Source organism: Eretmochelys imbricata, chromosome 14 (assembly GCF_965152235.1).
Source record: "Eretmochelys imbricata isolate rEreImb1 chromosome 14, rEreImb1.hap1, whole genome shotgun sequence".
NCBI classification, from domain to species: domain Eukaryota; kingdom Metazoa; phylum Chordata; order Testudines; family Cheloniidae; genus Eretmochelys; species Eretmochelys imbricata.
This window is the reverse complement of record NC_135585.1, coordinates 48853056-48872439: the sequence shown is the minus strand read 5'-3', so window position 1 is coordinate 48872439 and position 19384 is coordinate 48853056. Positions and strand designations below refer to the sequence as shown.

The 19384-nt window shown below is 50.5% G+C and overlaps 1 protein-coding gene across 1 annotated transcript; it reads left to right on the top strand.

The window, feature by feature from the left end:
• The first annotated feature begins 14073 nt into the window (after positions 1–14073).
• LOC144274726 (uncharacterized) lies at positions 14074–18545 on the top strand. Its single transcript, XM_077833774.1, has 4 exons — positions 14074–14306; positions 14849–14975; positions 15482–15595; positions 15904–18545. Exons 1-4 carry the CDS (start codon positions 14184–14186, stop codon positions 17850–17852), a joined length of 2313 nt encoding a protein of 770 aa, XP_077689900.1. The 5' UTR covers positions 14074–14183; the 3' UTR covers positions 17853–18545.
• The last annotated feature ends 839 nt before the right edge of the window (positions 18546–19384 follow it).

Below are 19384 nucleotides of genomic sequence, written 5' to 3'. Positions count from 1 at the left end.
AGCTCTGCCACTGATCTGCTGAGTCACCTTGGACAAGTCACTTCCTCTCACTTTGCCTCAGTTTCCCCTCCCTCCCTTTGTCTGTCTTGTCCAGTTAGACTGTAAATGGCTCGGGGCAGGGATTGTCCCTCACTGGGTTTTGTGCAAGGCCCCCACAATCGAGGTCAGATCTCATCTGGAGTCTCCAGGGGATGCAAATAACAATAAACACTGTGATACAACCAGTAATACCAGCCACAGCTTGTAACTCCCCCATCAGCTTTCATGCAATGAAGGCTACACACAGCTGAATGACAGGGTCACACCATTAAGCTGTAATTAACATCCCAAGTTATTACCCATTAGACTGGACAGCAACTCCCTACCTTGTACTCCTGGGCAGCTTCCTGTATGGGAACCACCCTGTGAGCGCGGTGAGCCCGGGATCTGTCGCACACCACACAGATGGGGGTTTGATCCTCTTCACAGAACAGTTTCAGAGCCTCCTGGTGTTCCCCACACACCCCGCCCCCTCCTGCTCCCTTCGCTGCCTGGAAACTCATCCGCTTGGCGATTTCTACGACATTTGCCAGCTGCCTGTTGGGCCTGAGGTTTCTCTGTTGCACAGTGTCTCTGCACTGAGGGCAGGAGGCGGCTGTGTCGGGTCCCTCCCAGCACTGGGCGATGCAGGCTCGGCAGAGATTGTGCCACACTCCAGAGTGACAGGGTGTGTGAAATACTCCAGACAGACGGGACATGTCGCTTCCTCCTGGAGACTTTCCACGGGGCTCTCTGCAGCCATGGCTCCCTCTGGGCAATGGGACAGGCTTTGTTTCCATTTCCTGAGTTCACACTATGCCCCGCTTGCAGCAGCCGGGGAGGGTTCCCTTGCCTGAAAGTGACTCCTGCTGTTTGCTGGGCAGGAAGAACTGGACCAATTTCACCCCGGGAGGCTTTTGTGAAAAAATGAACAGTCACACCCCTGACAGGTAACTTTCAGTGAAATTAGCCTGTAATTAAAACCCCAAAGGGCTCCCGGCCTCCAATCAGCCCCTGTGCTGGTGGGGAGGGTCACTGAGGCAGCCCCCTGTGAGGATGAACCTGGAGGAGCAGCAGCTGTGTGTCTAAGGAGTGATAGTCAGGCTTGGCAGATATTTTTTATAATATAGAATTGTGACAGATAATGTTTATTTTAAGCAATTTTTATATTTATTGATTTAAACTTTCACCGTTGCACAACAATCTGGGGTTTAAGCCTTTCATTCCAATTTAAATTTTCACAGTTGTGGGAAATTATGGGGCGGATCAGACAATATTTTGGTCAGGCCAGAACTAATTAATGACACTAGACACTGAGATTCAAAAAGTTGAAGCTTTAGAACTGTTAAAATTGTCTGTGAGCAGGTCAGTCTCCTCCCTCCCCCAGCAGCTCCCCCAGGGCAATGACCCGGTGCATCCCCCACCACCACAGGGACCGAGGCTGAGAGTCCATCTGCTGGCGGCTCAGGGGCCTGTGGAATGTGCTGGGATCTCAGTCTGGGCCCTGGGGGCAGGTGACCCTGTCACACAACCACGCCCAGCAAGGCCTGCTCCCATTTTCTCCCAGTTTGTCCGTCCCAGCAGAGAGACCAGAGACTGCAGGGAGACCAAGCTCCTGTCCCCCAGGTGAGGGCTGGGGCCCAATGGCCGAGGGCAGCCGGTGTGAGGGGAGCTCGCACTAGGGGCCTGCAGGGTAGATGGTGTGGGATAAACAGAGACCTCTCAGGCCACTTGCCATTGTGACTGCAGGGGAGGGGATGTGGGGACAGACGGAGGAGGCCTGGGGCAGTCCGGGAAGCCGCCATCGGGGACACGGAGAGGGAATTCAGCTGTGGCGGGGAAGCCGTGCTGCGCAGAGATGCTGCTGCGGATGCAGCTGGTTACCCGGGTCCAGCGCTGCAGCAGGTTAACAACGTGGTTACTAGACGTTGCAGCTCAGCGGAGTGAAGTGCTGCCCTTTTGCTGGTCTCCGTGTGGCTTGAGATTTGCAGGCATCCCTCAAACACCTTTCCCCTGCTGCTGTCTCAGGTACCTGGGTCTTCACTCAGCGTTGCAGAGCAGAGCAGATTCAGTGCTTTGGTACAGGGTTACGGAAAGAAAAGAGACTGGAATGGTACATATAGTACCTGTAATTTCTCTCCCCCGGTTGTCAGATGCACCATGTGCAGCTGGTTACTTAGGTTTCAGAGTAACAGCCGTGTTAGTCTGTATTTGCAAAAAGAAAAGGAGTACTTGTGGCACCTTAGAGACTAACCAATTTATTTGAGCATGAGCTTTCGTGAGCTACAGCTGATGAAGTGAGCTGTAGCTCACGAAAGCTCATGCTCAAATAAATTGGTTAGTCTCTAAGGTGCCACAAGTACTCCTTTTCTTTTTGGTTACTTAGAGACATTCAGTCAGACAGCTGGGGTGGCCTTTTTCTGCTCTGCCCCTTTCGCGGTAAATGGTGGTTGTAACTTTCCCCACTCCGGTCCCTTTGGCATCACTGGGACGCTGAGACCTTTCAGGATCAGGACACTGAATCGTAAGCTTTCCGGGTCTATTTGCTCAGCGTCTGCTCAGATCTCAGCACCATGGGGCCCTTGTCCTCCAGAGACTGTAATGCGAAGAGACACACAGGCATTGTATAGATGGGGAAACTGAGGCAGGGAGAGGGCTGGTTCAATGGGCCCCCTATTCAGTGGCTACAAGGGCCAATGCAGACCTTAGCCAATGAGAAATAATTTCCTGCCTCTAAGCTTCTGTCTTTCCCTGTGGTGGCAGGTCATGGACATGTGGAGACTCATGGGCCATTTCATCACCCTTGTGCTCCCCTAGCACGTACATAGCACTTCTCATCTGTAGAGCATCTCAAGCACTTTACAGTGAAGGTAAGTGATGTTCTCCCCATTTCACAGATGGGAAACTGAGGCACGGTGCAGTGAAGACCCAGATCCCCAGTGGGACTTAGGTGGCTAAAGCCCAGGTTTCAACCCCTGACTCCCAGAATTAGGTGCCACTGAAATCCAGAAAACCTCTGCCTGGCTGCCCCTAACTCTGCAGGGGCCTAAACTCACTCAGCACCAACATTTCAATGGGAAAATTTCCCAAGGTTCCTGAATTTCTGCTTCTGGGCCTGGGCCCTGCTGCCTCCTTCTCAGCGTCCAGACACCTGCCTCACGTCTAAACCCCAGGAGGATACTCCAAGCAGAAGGCCGGCAGTGGAAAGCCTCTCTTGCCTGTGGGGCCCAATCCTGTAGCAGTGCGCTGAGCACCCCTTTTGGATCAGGGCTCAGACAAAACCCAGAGGAGGTGCTGGTAGAGGCTCCTTTATAACATAGAGCCCAGTGGTTAGGACACTCGCCTGGCGTCTGGGAGATACAGGTTCAACTCTCCGCTCTGCCTGATGGGGAGGAAGGGTTTGAACAGAGCTTTGCCACATCTCAGGTAACTGCCCTAACCACAGGGGTCTGGGATATTCTGATGTGAGAATCCCCCTCAATCTTTTTTGATCAAGCTGCTCCACATTGGCTAAATAATTAAATAGCCCCTGGGTCAGAGCAAGAGGGTGACAATGAGTCTATAGCAGGGGTGGGCAACTTTTTGGCCTGAGGGCCACATCAGATACCAAAACTGTATGGAGGGACAGGTAGGGAAGGTCTGGGGGAGGCTGTGCTTCCCCAGCCGGGCGTGACCCGGCCCCTGCCCCCTATCCAAGCCCGCCCCTCTCCCTGCCCCTTGATTGACCCCCAGATCTCCCACCTCCTATCCACTCCCCTTGCCCCTTGACTGCCCCCTGGGACCGCCACCCCCTCCAACCCCCCCGCTCCCTGACTGCCCCCCGGGACCCCCAACCCCATCTAACCCCCCCCCCTCCCTGACCATGCCCTGGGAGCCCTCCCCCATCCAACTATCCACATTTTGTTTCTGGTTTTCATGTTGCAATTTTAGTTTTTCCAATTCCTGTTCCAAATTTTCCTTTTCATATTCAGAGGCATGGTGCTTTTCTGTGAGCTTATTTACAGCCTGAGACATAGCACAGGTGACTCATGCTGCTGTTTGGACTTTCTTGGGGGAATAGCCCTGTTGATTCCCCAACAAGAAGTTGTCCAACCCTTTTGTATGCAGTGTAGAGACTGCAGCAGTTACACATGGATCAGACCCCAAGCTTTTAAACACCTATCTTAACAAGCACTCATCAACCATAGCTGGAGGCCTCAGGGTATCCCCCTTCTTCTCAGGAGTAAACCCGCCTTGCTCACACTTGCAGAACATCATAGACTTGAAGATAGCACGAATTCAACTCCACGTGCCTGTGTATTTCCCTCTCTCCCAATAATCTGTAACCAATCTGATCCCAATCTGATCCAATCCTCAGTTCCCTGACCACTGAGTCTAATATCTTAAGACAAGATTTTAGCTTATCCAACCAGTTCAGAAACAGTTGACTTCGTCACTGGCACGGTCACCATCCTCGGCTACAAAATATTGAAATGGATCTTTAACGGCTCACAGCTGGGCAGAATGTTCCCGGTACCCGTCAACAAGTCAGAATCAGTAGACTCCATGCAAAACAGTTTATTTGAGAAAGAATCACAGACGCAGTATAAGGTTATCTAATGCACATCTCCCTAGTGAGCCTCAATTCCCCAAGCACAAACCCTCAGTATTTATACTGGCCCCACACAGTATTCTGATTGGCTAGCAAAACGGGTATAACTATCAATCTAGATGAGGATTTATCTCTTTCATTGTCTTCTATTCTCAGTCACCTTATCTATCAAGGATTCCCCCGAGGCAGTGGTTTTCAAAGGAGTTACATGCCCTGTGGACAATTTATTACTAATTTTCTCCTAATTAATACTTTGGAAGGGACTGCAGAAGGGGTACCAACCAGACATCACCCCATGTTTGCGCTCTCATCAATCATTCACTCAAGCTGTCAGTGCAATGCCTTCCAAAGGGGTCATTTTGCCCCGGGTCAGCTTGTGCCAAGCTCACTGATCTTGTGTCTATACGTTTTCTTTACCTAGTGAGCTGGCATATTGACTGACAAAGGTCGGTAACAGAACAGATACGCAGAATAGAGAATTTCCACTTTAACCGTTTGAAACTAAGGAGGCCCTGCTCCCAGAATCCTCTAGCAAATTCAAACATGTCAAGCCGTACCACATTCATGTTCACCACATTCATTAATAAGAAGCACAGTAATTCATAATAATTCAGCATCGTCCCAACACCCTGGACAGTGAATCTCCTTGTTTCCACCCCTGTCTCAGTGCGAGGGAGTCGTGCTTCTGCTTCAATGGGTGTCAGTTCCCTGTCACTCCCAGCCTTTTACCTCCCCACAAAAACTCATCAGGGCTCTGCCAGTCCTAACTTTGCCTTGCAGATTAACACTGGGCGCAACCTTGTCTCCAGCCCCCTTGACGTGTCCTTCTGTAGTGGCCACCCCCTCTCCACTGGACACTCAGACATTCCCAGGTAGGCCATCAGGACAACACCAGCTTCTTTGATTCAACTGAGGATCGGCGCCAACAGAACATCACAGCACTGAGATGTATTTTTAGTGAAAACAAACAGGAGTTTATTAGTTAAGATTGAAGAGATAGTGAGCGAAGCAATAAGACCAAAAGGTTACAAACCAATCATCAGGTATAACAGGATTCAGATAGGCCGAGTTTAACTTTAACAGGTAAAATCCATGGCTAAAGCATTCTCCCAGGGCCACCAGCCACCGATGAAATCCCCCTTTTCATGAATGCAAAGCATGCTCTCCTTTTGGCTTCCTGAAGGACTGCAGGGTGCTGTTCTCGTCCCCCAGTTATAGTCCAGTAAACCGCTGAAGTGGTCCCCCCACCATTGTCTGTTCTCCAGTGTGCTCTTTCTGTTGGTCCTATATTCCAGTGGCTCTCAGCCTTTCCCCACCATGGTACCTCTTTCAGGAGTCTGATCTGTCTTGCCTCCTTGGCTCACTGAAAAATGACGTGCTTCCAAAATCCGACAGAAAAAGACAAAAGTGTCACAGCTACTATTAGTGAAAAATTACTTCCTTTCTCTTTTTTATCATATAATTTTAACAAAGAAATCAATTGGAATGAGGGATTTCAAGTGATTAAAAAAATTAATCCTGATTAATCACATGATTATTTGAACTGTTAAACAATAATAGAATACCATTTCTCTAAATATTTTTGGATGTTGTCTCCATTTGCAAATATATTGATTTGAATTACAACACAGAATACAAAGTCTCCAGTGCTCACTTTATTTTTTATTACAAGTATTTGCCTGTAAACCCCCCCAAAAAGAAATAGTATTTTTCAATTCAACCATTACAAGTACTGTAGTGCAATCCCTTTATCATGAAAGTTGAACTTACAAATGTAGAATTATGTAAAAAATACCCGCATTTAGTAAATAAATAAATTAAATAAAACAATGTACAATTTCAGAGTCTGTAAGTCCACTCAGTTCTACTTCTTGTTCAGCCAATCGCTTAGACAAACAAGTTTGTTTCCATTTGCAGGAGGTAATGCGGCAAGTGAGAAGAGGCAATCTGATGACACTGTTGCAGCCGGAGTCACAAGATATTTACATACCAGATACGCTAAAGATTCCTCTGTCCCTTCATGCTTTAACCACCGTTGCTTAACGTCCCTTCCCCTGGCCTGTTATACCTGCTGGGGGAAGACGTGGCCAATCATGTGAAGCAAGCCAAGAGGGTGGGAATGGTCGCCCGCAGCCAGGCTAAACAAGCCATCACACCTAACTCTGTTCCGGAAACTTCTACCAGGACCCGGTCAGAGGTGATGGACCCGGACCCCAGGCCAATGTCTGCAACAGCAGTTGTGGATCCAGTCCCAGAGACCCAAACAGAGCCAGTCCCAGAACCGGAACCGGTGGAACAACCAGCACCAGACCCATTGCCCTCACTGAATCCAGTACTTGCAACCCCAACACCAGAGGGCCCCACCGAACCTGAACCGGCAACAGCCGATAACCCTACACAAGAGGCTCAGCCAGAGCCTGAACCCCAACATGTCAATGGAAACAGCCCCATCCCCTACATCGCTTCCAGAGGGACCAAGCATAGGTCCACAATCCAATGAGGAACTGATGTCTCCAGCATCAAAGGAACAGTTCCAGACTGAACAGGAAGCAGATGAAAGCCTCCAGAGAGCTTGGACGGCGGCACAGAGCAACCCACCGCCTCTCAGCTCTTCTAATCGATCCAGGTTTGTTGTAGAAAGAGGACTTTTATACAAGGAAACTCTTTCTGGTGGACACCAGGAAGACTGGCATCCTCAGAGACAGTTGGTAGTTCCAACTAAATACCGGGCCAAGCTCTTGAGCTTAGCCCACGATCATCCTAGTGGCCATGCTGGGGTGAACAGGACCAAAGACCAGTTGGGGAGGTCATTCCACTGGGAGGGAATGGGCAAGGATGTTTCTACCTATGTCAGGTCTTGTGAGGTATGCCAAAAAATGGGAAAACCCCAAGACCAGGTCAAAGCCCCTCTCCAGCCACTCCCCATCATTGAAGTTCCATTTCAGCGAGTAGCTGTGGATAGTCTGGGTCCTTTTCCAAAAAAAATAACCAGAGGAAAGCAGTACATACTGACTTTCATGGATTTTGCCACCCGATGGCCAGAAGCAGTAGCTCTAAGCAACACCAGGGCTAAAAGTGTGTGCCAGGCACTAGCAGGCATTTTTGCCAGGGTAGGTTGGCCCTCCGACATCCTCACAGATGCAGGGACTAATTTCCTGGCAGGAACTATGGAAAGCCTTTGGGAAGCTCATGGGGTAAATCACTTGGTTGCCACTCCTTACCACCATCAAACAAATGGCATGGTGGAGAAGTTTAATGGAACTTTGGGGGCCATGATACGTAAACTCGTAAATGAGCACTCCAGTGATTGGGACCTAGTGTTACAGCAGTTGCTCTTTGCCTACAGAGCTGTACCACATCCCAGTTTAGGGTTTTCACCATTTGAACTTGTATATGGCCGCGAGGTTAAGGGGCCATTACAGTTGGTGAAGCAGCAATGGGAGGGATTTACACCTTCTCCAGGAACTAACATTCTGGACTTTGTAACCAACCTACAAAACACCCTCCGAACCTCTCTAGCCCTTGCTAAAGAAAACCTGCAGGATGCTCAAAAAGAACAAAAAGCCTGGTATTAATTCTCTAAAGCCCTTTTATTCCAGAGAATTAAAGGTTTGTCAGTTTACAACCCAGGGAGGAGACGACGCTGAGTGGCCTGAAGGTGTCTACTACGAAGGGAAATGTGCTGGTGGTGTGGAAGAGGTGAACCTCTCCATGACCCTTGGGCGTATGCAGCGACAGCAGATCCAGGAGCTGTGCAGTAGCTATGCGCCGACGTTCTCAGCCACCCCAGGACTGACTGAACGGGCGTACCACTGTAGCTCCCGAAAGCTTATGCTCAAATAAATGTGTTAGTCTCTAAGGTGCCACAAGTCCTCCTTTTCTTTTTGTGGCTACAGACTAACACGGCTGCTCCTCTGAAACCTGTCATTACTGCTCACAGAAGCCTGAAAGGCAAAAACATCCAGCGGGAACGTCCCCCCAGGCAAACTCCTGGCCTCTGTTTGCCCGTCCTCTGTTCACCGTTGCTCATTCGCTTCGTAACTGGCTGCTTTTTTTGTAAGGCTGCTGACTTGAAGCAGTTGGCGCAGCTCAGAGCTCAGTAATCCACACAATGGAGAGACCTTGAATCCTGCAAGTGGAGCTAACGCCATGTTAGACATCAGAGCAGGGAAATTCTGACTAGGGCTGGCCATGGTGACAAACCCATTTCCTCATTCCCACACACATCAGGGGCGTTTGGCTCCCAAGGATCCAGCTGCCCATTGCTGGGGTGAGGATCCAGCAGCAGCCGAGCAGCAGCTGGTCAATGATCCTCTGGCTCTGCCTGGTCTAAGTAAACCCCAGGCAGAGGAGGAGAAGCCCCGATCAGCCCCTCCTCCCTGCTGCAGCCCTGGCTGCCGAGCAGGTAGTCCACAGAGGGGAAGGGAGAGAAAGAAACTCTTCCAGCCACTCCCTCTGCCTGGCTGAAGTTCCACCCTCTCCCTTCCCCTCCCAACCAGGATCCCCCAGCCATGGAGATGAGGAGAAGGACACTTGGGCCAGGCCCCACCTTAATTCTACATACCTGTCCCCATCCCCCATCTTCCACCAGCCCCTAGACTGGGCTCCCCCACTTTCCTGGAGCTGTTCCCTACAGGGGGAGTGTCCCTGGGGTCTAGTAACCCCTCCCCTCCCCAAATCCCCCAGGGCGCTGTGTTCTGGGGGATCAAACATTCAGGGACCAGAGTGATGGGTTCTGGGGAGGACACTGGGAACTGAGTTGTTGTGGCTGGTGGAGCTGGGTAGCTGGGTGCTGGGATATCGAGCGTTTGGGGATCATGGGATAAGAGGCGAGGGAGAGCACAGGGGTAGCGAGGTGCTGCCTCTCCTCACTCACCCACTTTGCCCCTTCTCCCTGCCCCCTCTGCATTCAGACAGCACCACTGGGAGGGGCTGATTCCCACAGGGCCCTTTGTGGCAGGCCTGGAGATTCCACCTCTGCCTCCACAGCATCACTTAGCGTCTCTCTATGGTAGGAAACGTGGTCGGGATTAGCCGGCGCATCTCTGTGACCCTGAACCGGATTTCTGAGTATAAACGCACCATGAGCATCTTACGTGTAAGGCTAAGATTTTGTCCTGGATGTTTTTAGTAATATCAGGAACAGCTCACGGGCAATAAAGCTAAATTTGCAGAAGCCTGTGACCTGTCTGTGACATATACTAATGATATCCATGACAAAATGGGGAGGGAGGAGGCTCCAGCACCCATGGCTGCTGTGGCTCTGGGGTCCCATGGTGGCTGGGCAGCTGTGAGGGTCTGGTAGAGAGCTGCAGAGGCCCCGTGCCACCCATGGCTGAGAGCCTCAGAGGCCCCCAACACCGCTTGTGACTGCTAGGAACTGCAAGACCCCTATGGCCTGCAACAGCTCAGAGCTCTGGTGGGCAGCTCTCGGCTGCAGCAGATGGCAGGGGGACCCCGCAGCTCCTACCTGCCATGGTCTGAAGCCACTGAGGTCTCTGGAAGTCACAGATTCCATGGCTTCTGCGAGCTCCATAGAAAAATTGTAGCCTTACTTATGTGTTCTGACCCTCTCTCATTAGCACAGTGATTGCTAGTCCCTGACTTCCCCCTTTGGGGCAGGATTGTCTCATTCTCAGATAGTCTCACATTTTTCCAGGCTATGCTGAAAAGCATTTACTGTTTGTACATTTTTCCCTTTATGGGCCAGCATTAACTAGATGCTAAATAAATGGGGAGCAGGAACAGTAGAATGTGGTGTTCGGGCTTCTGTGCTATTTCAGGTCAATGCGGTGAGTCTAAGGGATTCCCTCGTTCCCCCCTCACCATCATCCTCAACTCCTGACACTGTAACATCTGCCCAAGCGAAGGAGAGATTTATCCCATCCCCGTTCTACCCCCCGCCTCCCAAGATGTAACTTATCACTGGGTCCCTGGTTCTCCATGCTAAAGAATCACAGTTTTGATGTCTAGGATCCTAAGTCGGACTCCAGAGGGCTGGAGAAGAAAGTGTCCCAGACCTGGGAGTGGGTGGGGAAATCCCAATGAACCTCAAAGCACAGTTTGTCCTTTCAGATCTCAGAGCTGTTTCTAGCTGTTGGTAAAATTGTTTCCTCGCTTTTTCTAGGCTTAGTCCAGATCATTTGTAGATGGGAAGGTTTCTCTTTCTTTTCTTTTAATATAATGGTGCTAAACTAATACAACTGAAAAATGAAAGCGGTTTGGTCTCTTCAGAAGAAAATGGGTCTGTTTATTTTCCTGATTTTTTGAGTCTTGAAGGATTCTCTGAGATTACTCTTTATGGATGGGAAAGTGATTTATTGCCCACCCTGGACTGTGGATTTTTTTCTTTTCATGAAGGCTGTTAGGTCACATACTTTGATATTAGTTTAGTTTGGCAGATGTAGCTCAGATTTATTGAGAACTTCATGAGACAAGTGATCATTTGCCAGAATCATCCTTTTTTAGATTTTATTTTATTTCAATCTTTATCTAACTCTTTGTCATGAGATTCTTTTGTGTGGTTTGAACAATGACAGTGATCAGTATCTCTCAGCATGAACATAGATGGTGCAAACTAGATTGAGAGGCAGAGACTGAAACAGAAATGAATTTATTGCCTGATCCCTGCAGTGATGTGAGCTACTGTTGGGAGGAGGAGAAGGTGAAGGGGAACGGAGCTGGGAAACTGTTGGATTTTCTCCGTGGACCCAGACGGCTGAGACTGAGAACTGTGCACTCACTGCACCTGTGCTAGAGAGTGACTAGACTTGGCCTGTGTAGTGTGACGCTGGACCTGAAATCTAAAGGCCCATGAACGACACCCCAAGAGAAATTATGGGGGCAGCATCTCCCTATTGCTAAGATGCTGAGGTTGGGAGCAGGCAAAAAGGGAGCCGGGGATGTTAGGAGACCTGGGCAGCCTTGAAGCCAGGCCGATCCCTCACTGAGGCCAGAGGGAGATGCCCTCCCCATGTACCACCATGTCCTGTGTTGGGATAACAGAGTTTCTTTGCCCCACTCACCCCACACTGCATCCCTCTTGTGACTGACCCCTGCGTCGGGTGTGGATATATTGTGTGCAAAGTGTGCCTGGTGAGGGATCATTGGAAAACTCATGATCTGCTGAATATTGTGCTGTTGAAATGCAAGTAACACCAGTGCATGTAGAATGGTGAGATTTTAATGTATGTTTGTTGCTAGGCTGAACGTATTCCAGGTGCCCCAAAAGAGGACACTGATGGGGGGGGAGTTGGCGGGAGGGTGTAGAGTTAGGGGTGTTGGAGGGGGTACTCACAAGGTGAGGGCAGTGTTGACTGCTGTCACAGTGGCAGGGGGGTGGCAACAGCTGTCCCTCAGCGTTGACCGGTGGGAACCCCTCCCCAGGGCTGGGAACCTGGGCCTGGGTGGGCGGGATCTGGCAGCAGTCAAGCAGCTGTGGATGCAGGAGAACTGGCTAGTTGGGAAGGTGACAAATCAGGGCTGTTTCTATGCTTCAGCGCTTGTGCTCTGCAAACACCCCCGGACATTTCCTGTTATGGGAAAACCCACTTGGCAGCCTCAAAAAAGCGGATCTGTCTGTAAAAATCCAGATATATGTCAAAGTTTTTGTTCCTGAAATATGTCATAGTTCTGGGGATTGTCCCACTCAAACTCCTCAGGGATGACGAAGGACCAACCATTGGTGTTAGAAAACTCTTATCTGGCCGTCCATCACCAACGGGAAGAAGGGGGGAAACAAAGAAATGTATAATTCACCTGAAGGATGCTTTGGAGCTCACATACACCATGAAGATGCCTGACCCCATAACTGTTGGCCCCTTACTGAAACTTAATGGGGGGTTTTTGGTTGGCCCTCTCCCGGTACCAAAAGACAGGAAGGGCCAATGAGAAATGAAAACCCTGCGACTAGTCCCCAGGGCCAAGGGAGAGAGGCCAAGGCTCTAGGTCAGCCTCATTGACAGCACAGGCAGGCCAATGAGGGAGTCAGGAGCCCGTTCTCTGAGTGAGCTGGAGCTGCCTGCCAGAGAAGGGCAGAGCTAAGGGGAGAGGAGCAGCCAGAGCTGGGGTGGAAAAAGAGCAGCACAAGCCCTGAGACAGAGGGAAAGTGCGGCCTGAGCAGTCCAGAGCTGGGTGCGGTGAGAAGCTGGGGAGAGCAAGGGGGGACCCTGGGCAGTGTGGGATGACATCATGTTTTCCTTTCCCATTTCTTCCTGAATTTTTTATTACTTGCTGTTTAATAAATCGTATTTGTTCTAAATACTGTGCACTCCTGAGTGATGACATCAGGGAAGCGTCCGGAGTGAAGAGAGCGCCCCAGACCGGGGATACGACACCCTAGCCTCTGTCCTGAGTGATCGCAACAAGAGTGGGGGTGAAGCCCCCTCAGGAATGCTGGGCCCAGCCTTGTGGGGGGTTTAGGGACTAGAGTGGAAGGGGCATCCTCAAGGTCAGACAGGCCTCTGGGTAAAGGGAGTGGGAGAGCGGACTCCTGTACTTCTGTTATTCGATCCCATCAGGGTGGTGTATAAGCCAGAAAAGTTCCCCACAACAGTAGGACCCTTCCCGCCGCCTACCTCTGTACATATTTATTGGTTTCTCCTAAAGTTAGTGCAGATTATAGGGGAAAGTGTCAGAGCGGCCACCAGTGACACTTGCTGGCCACACTCTGAAGTCACCAAATGTGGCCGTGTGAACCCCTGGGCTCCATGCTCATGAGGGGCCCTTCAGACCTTAGAGCCTGTGAGTGTAACAGAAGCGGGGCACAGGGATGCTGCAGCGCGGTGGGTTGATCGCTAGGACCCAGGAGCGGCTGGGGGGCGGCTCTGGGGGGAGGATCGCGGGGCTCAGGCCCGGCCGCAGGAAGTGACTCGCAGCCGCTGCGGGGACTCTGGCTCCCGGCGAGATCCCCGAGCCCCGGCGGCTGGTGCTGGGAGCCCGGAGCCCGGGCTGCAGCCGGGAGAGGGGAACCTCCAGCCGGGCCCTGCCCGCTGCTCCCCGGGAGCCTCTCCCAGGGCAGAGCCCCCAGCCCGGCCAGGGCCCCTTCCCGGCCCGGCCCCTGCCCCGGGGGGCCCCGCTCGGAGGGAAGTTAAGAGAGACCCGCCGCCCCGGCACCCCCGGGCTGCAGGAGCAGGAAGTGGGGAGGGAGGTTCCCAGCCCCGCCCAGATCCGTTCCCTGCCCCCCCCCCTCCCCCGGGCAGTCCGCTCTGCTGGGAACAAGGGCCGGAGCTGAGAGAGGAAAGGCCCCTTGCTCGCCCTGCTGAGCACCGCACTACGGAGGGAGATGGGGGAGAGCTGGAGGGGGTCACAATACACTGTGGGGCAGTACCCTGAAGTGACTCCTTTGATCTGCTCTTTTTCCAGCGTTTGGCTCGGAGATGCTGCTCTGGGGAGGTTTAGAAGGGACGCGGTGGGTTAGTTCTAAGCGGGGGAGGGGGCGGGGGGGGGGGCTGGCCGGGGAGGTAATGAACTAACTGGGTTTGTTCCCAGCATGGCAGAGTCATAGAATCAGAGCGTCTGTCTGCAGGGAGAGAGCCTGGGGGGAATCGGGGAGTGACATGGACTCCAGCCCCTTATGAAACCTGCCCAATCTCCCATCTCCTCCTACAGGCTGAGGAATCGCGTCCACGTTTCGCTCCAGACCGTCCCGTCTTGCAGGGGACAGGGCAGGGAAATGGCTGTGACGGAGCCAGCTCAGGTAGGGGATTTTCAGGGAGCTTGTGGTGGTGGGGGAGGGGTAGTGTAGAGGGGTTAAACACACAGGGTGGGACGGGGTGCGATAAACCTGCTGGAACCTGATCAACCTGGGCCTGGTTTTCTGAACAGGCCCATTGGAGGATTGGGGGGAGCGGAAACATTCCCCAATTTCTGACCAGGAAACACCCCGCTGGGCAGGGCTAGGAAGACGGACCAGACTCCCAGTGCTGAAGCCTCACCCCACTGGCCAGAGGCTGCTGTGAAATACGAAGGGAAGCTGTCGGGATTCCTGTCCCCGTCCCCGGCTCAGAGCTCTGCTTCCCGTGTCAGCCTGTGGCTGGCAGGCATGTAGGAAATGAGAAGACCCTGCCCTGCTCCGTGTGCTGGGGGGACAAGGAGCTCTCACCTTCTCCCACCCCCTGGAGCCTCCTGGCTGCTCTGAGCAGGGTGCGGGGAGGATTCTGCTTCTCTCTCCGTCCTACCCCATGACTAGTGGGATTGTGGCTGGGGCAGCAGGTGCTGAGTGGGGGATTCTTGTTTCAGATGCCAGTGACCTTCGAGGAGGTGGCTGTGTATTTCACCCAGGGGCAGGGGGCTCTGCTGGACCCTGCTCAGAGAGCCCTCTACAGGGATGTCATGCAGGAGAACTACGAGACAGTGACCTCGCTGGGTAAGGGATTCCTGGTCCCTTGGTTATTGGAAGCTGGGGGGGTCTGCGTGTCTGACACCAGTCAGGTTCTTCCCTCATCACGCTCCAATGAGAAGAGGGTGTCAAAACATAAGGCACATACTAAATCATCCCCACCCAACCCCCCTAGCTTGCACGGTGGAGAAGCCGTGCATTGTCCTGTCTGTGTTGTTTCTCGGTCGTACACAGAATCCCTCTTCTCCCTCCTCCTTGGCAACAGCTCCAGCCATGTGGAGGGCTCTGGGCTCCACAGGTTTAGAAATAGGCAGGGGTTTAACACGAGAGCTGGGTGTGCATCACAATTGCCCTCACCTCCTCAGACGTCTGCCTCCCCCGAGGGGGCTCAGTGACCATGTTCCCGTCCTCTTAGATTCCACTTTCCCCAGCACAGCAAAGGGACAGGTGCCACCTACGGAATGTCCTTTCTGACAGACGATCTCTCAATCCTCCACAAACCCTGATCTGGTCTGATTTCACTCCCTGCACAGGATTTCCCCTTCCCAAACCTGACCTGATCACCCGGCTGGAACAAGGGGAAGAGCCGTGGGTGCCCGATCTCCAGGCCTGTGAGGAAAGAGAGATCCCAAGAGGCTCCCACACAGGTGAGGACTGATACAGAAGCCATCAGGTGAATGAAGGAAAAAGTTGAGAATCCCCAAAATGACGTATTAGTAAGTGCCCTCAGTTCCTTTCTCATCTCATCCAGGGCAGGGCTGCATGCAGCAGATATCACTGACATCACTTCCCATGTGTCCTGTTCACTGCAGGAGTTTCCTTCCCAACTGGGAAGTGGAGGCAGAATCCAATTGCTCCATCTCTGCAGCTTTAGTATGTTGGGTTTTCCCTCGGTTCTATTCCTCTTAATTTCTCCTCAGCAGAATGACTCCTGTCTGCATTGTCTCTCTCCCAGCAGGTGATGAGAGAGTGAGTGAGAAGAAGGAGGGGAATCAACATCAGGAAATTCCTGGGCACGGGGAACCACAGGGGATTTTTGTGGGAAGAGCTGAAGGGAATTTTTCCCAGTGCTTGGCACAGGGAGAAGCCTGGGGAAATTGGCAGAGGTCAAAGAGGCTGCTGGGAAACCACTCAAGGGAGCAACTGGATGGATCTATTATATGTGGGGAAGGACACAGGGATCCCACAGCCTGGCAGACAACCCCCAAGGAAGACAAACGCTATGAATGCCTTGGTTATGGGAAAGGATTCATTCTGAGACCGGCGCTTCTTACGCTTCAGGCAATAAATACTGGAGAGAAAACACTTCAATGCTTGGACTGTGGGGAAAACCTCAATAACGACTTAGATCCTACTAACCATGGGAGAAGCCACATGGGAGAGAAACCCTCTGGGTGCCTTGAGAGCAGGAATTGTTTGAATTGGAATTCAGCACTGATTACACATCAGAAAATCCACACAGGAGAGAGATCCCATCAGTGCTTAGACTGTGGGAAAAGTTTCACAGAAAGGCCAACCCTTCTTAAACATCAGGTAATCCACACAGGAGGGAGACCCCATAAGTGCTTGGCCTGTGGGAAAAGTTTCACGAGGAGATCAGTCCTGGTTACACATCAGAGAATACATACTGGAGAGAGACCCCATAAGTGCTTAGACTGTGGGAAAAGTTTCAGAGAAAGGCCAACCCTTCTTAAACATCAGCTAATCCACACTGGAGAGAGACCCCACGAGTGCTTAGACTGTGGGAAAAAATTCGTACGGAGGTCAGGCCTAATTAAACATCAGAAAATCCACACAGGAGAGAGACCCCATCAGTGCTTAGACTGTGGGAAAAGTTTCATACAGAGGTCAGACCTTGTTAAACATCAAGCAGTCCACACCGGAGAGAAGCCCCATAAGTGCTTAGACTGTGGAAAAAGTTTCACAGAAAGGCCAACCCTTCTTAAACATCAGGTAATCCACACAGGAGAGAGACCCCATAAGTGCTTGGACTGTGGGAAAAGTTTCACATGGAGATCAGCCCTGGTTACACATCAGAGATTACACACAGGAGAGAGACCCCATAAGTGCTTAGAGTGTGGGAAAAGTTTCATACAGAGGTCAAACCTACTTAATCATCAGGCAACCCACACTGGAGAGAGACCTCATAAGTGCTTAGACTGTGGAAAAAGTTTCACATGGAGATCAGCTCTGATTACACATCAGAGAATACACACAGGAGAGAAATCCCACAAGTGCTTAGACTGTGGGAAAAAATTCGTACGGAGGTCAGGCCTAATTAAACATCAGAAAATCCACACAGGAGAGAGACCCCATCAGTGCTTAGATTGTGGGAAAAGTTTCATACAGAGGTCAGACCTTGTTAAACATCAAGCAGTCCACACCGGAGAGAAGCCCCATAAGTGCTTAGACTGTGGAAAAAGTTTCACAGAAAGGCCAACCCTTCTTAAACATCAGAAAATCCACACAGGAGAGAGACCCCATAAGTGCTTGGACTGTGGGAAAAGTTTCACATGGAAATCAGCCCTGGTTACACATCAGAGAATACACACAGGAGAGAGACCCCATAAGTGCTTAGAGTGTGGGAAAAGTTTCATACAGAGGTCAAACCTACTTAATCATCAGGCATCCCACACAGGAGAGAGACCTCATAAGTGTTTAGACTGTGGAAAAAGTTTCACAGAAAGGCCAACCCTTCTTAAACATCAGCTAATGCACACAGGAGAGAGACCCCACAAGTGCTTAGACTGTGGGAAAAAATTCGTACAGATGTTTGGCCTAATTAAACATCAGAAAATCCACACAGGAGAGACACCCCACCAGTGCTTAGACTGTGGGAAAAGTTTCATACATAGGTCCCACCTTGTTAAACATCAAGCAGTCCATACAAGAGGGAGACCATAAGACTCTTGGAAAGGTTTCAGAAACAGATTAGCCCTTCTAAAGATCAGGCAATCCACACACGCGAGAGAACCCCGTAAGTGCTTAGACTATGGAAAAATGTTTCAAATAGATGTCATCCCTTGTTTTACATCAAAGAATCCACACACAGGAGTAACCGCATAACTGCTTAGCCTGTGAAAGACCTTGTAAATGGAGGTCAGAACTTGTTTCAAATAAAGCAGTTCACACAGGAGGGACCCCATAAGTGTTTGGACCATGTGAAAAGTTTCACACAAAGATCAAATCTTATAACACTCAGAAGATCCACACAGGAGAGAGACCGCATCAGCACTCAGACTGGAAGAAGATAGCAGTGCTGTTGATTAACTGCTGTTAACTCGTGTGTTTAACTCAAAAAAATCCATTGTGGTTAGAAAAATTAATCTCAGTGAATCACATTGTTAAACAATAGAATACCAGTTGAAATTTGTTAAATGTTTTTGGATGTTTTTCTGTGTTTTCACATCTATTGATTTCTCTCACAACAAAGAATAGAAAGTGTACAGTGCTCACTTTATATTATTTTTGATTTCAAATATTTGTACTGTAAACATGCAAAACAAAAATAGCATTTTTCAGTTCCCCTCATACAAGTGCTGTCGTGCAATCTCTTTATCAGGAAAAAGAAAAGGAGTACTTGTGGCACCTTAGAGACTAACCAATTTATTTTAGCATGAGCTTTCGTGAGCTACAGCTCACTTCATCAGATACTTCATCAGATGAAGTGAGCTGTAGCTCACGAAAGCTCATGCTAAAATAAATTGGTTAGTCTCTAAGGTGCCACAAGTACTCCTTTTCTTTTTGCGAATACAGACTAACACGGCTGTTACTCTGAAATTTATCAGGAAAGTGTAACTTAGAAACATAGATGATTTTAATTATATAAGTGCACTGAAAAATAAAGCAATTAAAAAGTTTAGAGCCTCGAAGTCAACTCATTGCTACTTCTTCATCATCTGGACCCATGGAAAAGAAGCCCTTGAGGAATTTCACCATGATTTCAACAATTTCCATCCCACCATCAACCTCAGCCTGGATCAATCCACACAAGAGATCCACTTCCTGGACTCTATGGTGCTAATAAGCGATGGTCACATAAACACCACCCTATACCGGAAACCTACTGACCGCCTTTCCTACCTACATGCCTCCAGCTTTCACCCAGACCACACCACACGATCCATTGTCTACAGCCAAGCTCTACGATACAACCGTATTTGCTCCAACCCCTCAGACAGAGACAAATACCTACAAGATCTCTCTCAAGCATTCTTACAACTACAATGCTCACCTGGTGAAGTGAAGAAACAGATTGACAGAGCCAGAAGAGTACCCAGAAGTCACCTTCTACAGGACAGGCCCAACAAAGAAAATAACAGAACGCCACAAGCCATCACCTTCAGCCCCCAACTGAAACCTCTCCAACGCATCATCAGGAATCTACAACCTATCCTGAAGGACGATCCCTCACTCTCACAGATCTTGGGAGACAG